This window comes from Anastrepha obliqua, unplaced genomic scaffold (assembly GCF_027943255.1).
Source record: "Anastrepha obliqua isolate idAnaObli1 unplaced genomic scaffold, idAnaObli1_1.0 ptg000009l, whole genome shotgun sequence".
Lineage (NCBI taxonomy): Eukaryota > Metazoa > Arthropoda > Insecta > Diptera > Tephritidae > Anastrepha > Anastrepha obliqua.
Window position 1 is genome coordinate 1,182,863 of NW_026562178.1, and position 5,881 is coordinate 1,188,743.

The 5,881-nt window shown below is 35.7% G+C and overlaps 1 protein-coding gene across 1 annotated transcript; it reads right to left on the reverse strand.

Moving 5' to 3' along the window:
- Positions 1 to 4,084: 4,084 nt before the first annotated feature.
- LOC129251179 (kelch domain-containing protein 10 homolog) lies at positions 4,085 to 5,247 on the reverse strand (the record flags this gene model as incomplete). The annotated part of the gene is made up of 2 exons (XM_054890540.1): positions 4,085 to 4,633; positions 4,696 to 5,247. Coding segments are annotated over 2 exons (903 nt in total), but the record flags the coding sequence as incomplete, so codon positions are not given.
- Between the last annotated feature and the right edge of the window lie 634 nt (positions 5,248 to 5,881).

The window sequence follows — 5,881 nt, forward strand, 5'->3', positions numbered from 1 at the left end:
ACTTTGGAAAAATATATAAATTTTTTATTTTGGATTTAATTTTAGGGTAGTTCTTAGCACTATGTTAATACTGGACTGACTGCTAACATATTTGACAGTCGTATTTATACTTATACCAGAGAACGTAAATTTATAGAGAAGGCTTAAGAACGAATGAGCATGCTAAATGTCAAATGCTAACAAAACGCGGGTAAGAAATTTTTATTATTTCACCACGGCCTTGGAAAAGTTGACAGAAGAGGGTTAACATAGCGGAGCGTAGTCAATAGAATTAAATATAGCGTTTGCATTGAAATGTAAAGCCTTTTTTTTCATGCTTATTTGCCGTCGGCATTTTGCATACGCAAATGGATTATTTCTTGTGAGATGAATAAATTAATTCTAAGTATATGCATGTATGAATGTAAAAATTTAAGAATCTAATTATCTAAATTGTATTGGTATTAAGTGTATTATCAAAATTATTTCAATATTCACATAAGAAATTAACTTTGCAAACCAGTCATTAACATCAAGGACGTAGATGTTTCTATTCTAAGCAAAACATTGCATATTCGTATGTTGTTCATATAACCGCATACACTCACTTTATGCCTCTACCTGCATATAGTATGTTTCCAAAACCAAAATTCTAAGCCTAACGACTACAAGAATAAAATGCATTCACAGGCGCAGCTGTAGCGGTCATCTTTATTTACCCGCGACGGCGCTGAACAGTTTCAAATATTAAGAAGCACAACAAAAAAAAATTCATCGATAAGTTCGAGCTCATATTTCTAAGAGCAAAGTACTTTCATTCATAGAACGAGCCGCGCATATGCAAATTTTCCCGACCATTCGAAAATAGTCAATATTGGAATTGTTTGCCAATATTTGGTAAATCTTGAATTTTTGTCATGTCGAATGGTTGCGGCTCCGTACGTATGTATGCATTAATATATGTACATATGTAAATATATCTTCTAAATGCTTGACAGCCACAGCTCCTGAGTGTTAAGTGCGCGCATGAGCATACAGTAAGTTGTAGAAAACAGCACAAGTAGCTTATTTCAACATTTCAATACTAAGAGAAAATCTCGAAACAATTATTTTATGTTTCCTGATAGTAGGTAAATGGTTAATTAGTATATTACTTTACGTACGTAGTTCTTCAATTGATAAAAAGTGAATTAAAACATATGCATATATCTGCAAGGTTAGAAACTTACTCTGAAATCAGAGTATTTGAAGGTTACTGTACATCAGTGGTCGCCAACCCGTCGATCGCGAGCTGCCGGTAGCTCGCAAAGGCAGTTCTGATAGCTCGCGCTGTTCACGTTGCAAAAAATCCAAAAGTCTGAAAATCATAGCAGTATTAGTAAATTTCAGAAATTTTCATAATAAATAGATAAACAGCGGCAACACTGCGGTAAGCGATTTCGCGCCGACAAACACGACGTGAAGTCGCGTCTCCGTTCTAGGATCGGCTGGAACCGATTAGCGTGTTCGACAATTTTTTGGCTTTATATATACGCAATGCACGTCGACATTGCGCTCGGTTTAATACTGAACGGCATTATCAACGTTCTGCGTGCAGCGGTTGGGTAAGAGTTCGAAACATTATGGCAAGCAGTAGTAAGAAGGCGAAGACATACCATTTCCATTCGGAATGGGAAGAACAATACTTCTTCACAGAAGTTAAAGGCAAAAGTGTTTGTTTGTTATGTAATACATCTGTGTCAGTTCCTAAAAAAGGAAATATTGAGAGGCATCATAAAACTGTACATTCGAATTTTGAGAAGGCATTCCCGTTAAATTCTGCCACCAGAAAAGAAAAACTGAAACATTTAAAAATCCAGTTAATTGGACAACAGTCAATATTTTCGAAAACAATCGACAAAAATAAGGCTGCAACTGAAGCATCTTATCGTGTTTCCCAGATAATTGCACAAAAGAAAAAACCTTATGAAGACGGGGAAATCATAAAACAAGCATTTTTGGAAGCTGCAGATTCTTTATTCGCCTACTTTAGAAATAAAGATGAAATAGTGTCTGCTATAAAATCTATGCAACTTTCTGCTAATACAGTGATGAGGCGAGTAGAAGTAATGAGCAATGATATTTTTTTACAGTTAAGAAGTGCCTTAGATAACCGTATTTATTTTTCACTGCAACTGGATGAATCAACAGATGTAGTTGACACCTCACAGATGGCCATATTTGTCAGGATGGCTTTTAGTGACGTTACAGTTAAAGAAGATCTTTTGAAGTTTATTCCACTCAAAGGACATACTACTGGGCTAGAGCTGTTTTCTCATTTAAAAAATCTCATCTCTTCTGAGAAAATTCCAATATCAAAAATGGTAGGCTTGACAACTGACGGTGCTCCAGCTAGGGTGGGTTTTGATAAGGGGCTCGTGGCACTATGTCATAAGGATGAAAGTTTTCCACAATTTCTTAGTTACCACTGTATTATACATCAGCAAGCATTATGTGGAAATTTTCTAAACTTAAACAACGTTATGAAACTGGTGGTGAAAATTGTGAACAAGATGAGAGCGCAAGCGTTACAAAGAAGATTATTTAAAACCTTGGGTGATGAAATTGACTGTCAATACGGAGAGCTACTTCTTCACTCTGAAGTGCGATGGTTAAGCAGAGGACGAGTGCTCAAACGTTTCAATGATGTCCTGCCTGCTATACTCCAATTTTTCAAAGAACGCGATGAACCGATTCCTGACCTGGAAAATTCGACTTGGCTCAGAGATTTTGGTTTTCTTGTGGACATTACAGAGAAATTAATATTACGTTTCCACCAAAAGCAAACACCGTGTTTGCAGGAGTTGTGTTTGGGAGAACTGTCAACTGTTTCCACCGAAAGTTTGGGAGAAACTGTGTTTGAACTGTCTTTTGTTGACATTGTGAAATCAGAATTATAAAAATTGATAAAATCTTCTAGTGAATACAGATCAATTGGAAATTTGTTTGGAGTAGGCAAAGCAACTGTTTGCAAAATACTCATCGAGTTTTGCAATGAAGTTGGGACATCTTTGGCTCCAATATATTTGAAAAATTTTCCACTGACAAGGGCGCAAATTGAGAATGGAGTCGCAGATTTTAATGCAATGGGCTATCCACAATGCATTGGAGCAATAGGTAGGTTTATAAGTAATGCGATAAAAATAACGTTTAATCAACAGCATCTTTATTATACAGATGGATGTCATATTGAAATTCATCCAAGAAAGGAAAAAGCCATTGATTACTACAACTACAAAGGGTGGTATTCCGTAGTACTATTGGCTTTGGTAGACGCAAAATATAGATTTGCTTATATACATTGCGACAGTCCTGGAAGATGCAACGACTCCGGAATTTTTGAAAAATCATCGCTAAAGCGCGAGTTGCAAAGTTGTGCACTTCTTGATGAATTGAGCTTGCTGTATGGATCCACAAAAATACCAGTCCATATTATAGGGGACTCTGCTTTTCGTCTCTCTCAGCATTTAATGAAGTCATATCCTACAAAGAGTCCAATTGGTTTAAATCTGAAAAACAACTTTTCACCAGAACAATAAAATTTGTAATAATATACATAATTTTATAAAATAACATTTTATTCATTTTTGAAAAAAGATAGTAGTAGGCACTTAGTGCAACTTTAAAAGGCACAATTCATTAAAACTTAAATATCATTTCACATATTAATTTTTAAGCAGAAAAAAACTGCAGGCATTCGAGGTCAATCTCTATTTAGCACATTACTGCCACCTTGATTTAAAAACTTGGTATCTTTTCTTTATTGAAAATAATTTGTTTATATCGTTAATCTGGAAAAAGCGAATTTAATTATGCATAGACTCATGGATACGAACTTTAAATCAGACGGCAGACTATTATCCTTTTAAATTTGGTGTTCATCTGGTTGCCCGATTGGCCACTTGATCCTGCTTCCACTCTTATGATACAATTTTCTAGAATTCGTGATCTGAGCATCCATTGAGTGTATGAACCATATTGTAAAAAAAATCGCCACAACTGCTCGTACACATATGTAGCGTATAAAAATAATTACTCTTATTTTCATATTAATAAGCTTTTTTTATTTTTACTCATTATTAATGTCTTATTTTATTATGTTTATTCTTTTGGTTCCATTTCTTCCATATGAAACTATGTCATTCCTAAATGGTTAGCAAACAATAATTATGCTTTTATGTCTAGAATGAAACATAAAAATTGTCGCTTCTTATTGCTCGTTACATGACATACCATACCATATATCTCTTCATTTATTGTATAATCATTTGGCTTTTGAAGAATGCCACAATCTCTGTGCAAAGCGCAATGGTATGCCCATTTTAAGCAGCTGTGAGTGGCCATTCAATTTGAGATTTGGTCTGTAATGTAACACTGCCTCCCAGCAAATTTCACTTAATAATGGTATGGTCATCCACATTTTATAAAGGTCATTGCACCGTCGTATACGTTTTTCATCATATTCAATACCACCGAATATGTACATACAACCATTTTGACTGTGCGCTGCGGCATGGAAGTACAAAGCTTTTGGTAGAGAGGCTGTTTTTATAAGTGTCCATTGCTTAGTAGTAAAATTTAATCTCCATATATCTGAAAAATATACTTGATCGGCCTGCAAATGCCGATTGCAACTTCAAATATAATTTAATAATACTAAATTTAATTATTACGCACCTGCAAGCCTCCCGTAATGAATGCTTCGACCTCACCATTCGATTTCGTGTGCTGTACGCAGGAAAAGCACTTTCGTGGGTTTGGATATCCGGAATTTTGTCGCTCGATTGTTAGATTTGTTTGTGATGTTCGATCGGGTAATGTGACGAAATATTCCCATCGGTTTGTAATTAAATTAAATGCAGGGATGCGTTGTAAATCATACACTAAATTCGATATACCACCACCCAGCACATATATGTATTGCCCATCGTAGACAACTTCGTGACGATAACGACCCTCTGGATCTTCGCGTATATCTGGACGACAGATATATACGCATTCCCACACTCGTGTGCGCAAATTTAAGCGATGCACTTCACAAGAGTAATCATAGCCAGTTGTTCCCCCAACCGTATATAAATAATGTTCGTGTAAAACTATTCCCGGCCCATATTGCGGAATTGGCGCATCGCCAGTAGCCTCTATTCGCTTAACACTCGGTTTTTTACCTGTTGTTTGATATATATAACAGTCGTTTGAGCAAGATTCACCAAATGGATAGCCGGTGCGTCAATCAAATGTCATATTGACAAATTGCAATCATTGTTGCCATGTTTCGATAAGAATGCAATAATAAATGAGGAAAATGAGCAACATTGCCACCACTTAATAATTAAATTAGACGCAAACCCAACAAAACACGCTTTGAAAAGTGGGTTTAGGTATGGAGTTGTGTTTTAATTTTGTATGGGATTTAACAGGTGTTTTGTTTCGTGTTTGCGCTAAGAACACGATAGCGGCAGAGAACCCAAACTCCGGCTGCGGTGGAAACTTAGTATAAATGAACTTAACTTGCAGCTTCAAGGCAGGGATAAAGAATTAGCGGAAATGATTTCTGATATAAATGCATTTATTACAAAACTTGAATTTTGGGAACAAAACCTAAAAAACCGCGATACTAAGCATTTTCCTATTCTTTCCGAAAAGATATCCAAAAATCTAATATATTAGAGCCCTATGACAGTAAATATCATATGGAAATAGTTTCTAACTTGAAGGAAAACTTCAAAAATCGTTTCAAGGATTTCAGCAAAATTGCTTTAGTGACGCAATTTGTTGTTTCACCCTTCATGGACATTGATATACAACAGTTTGCAACTTGTGTTATGAACAACTTTGGCGAAGACATTGCTGTGACAGAAAT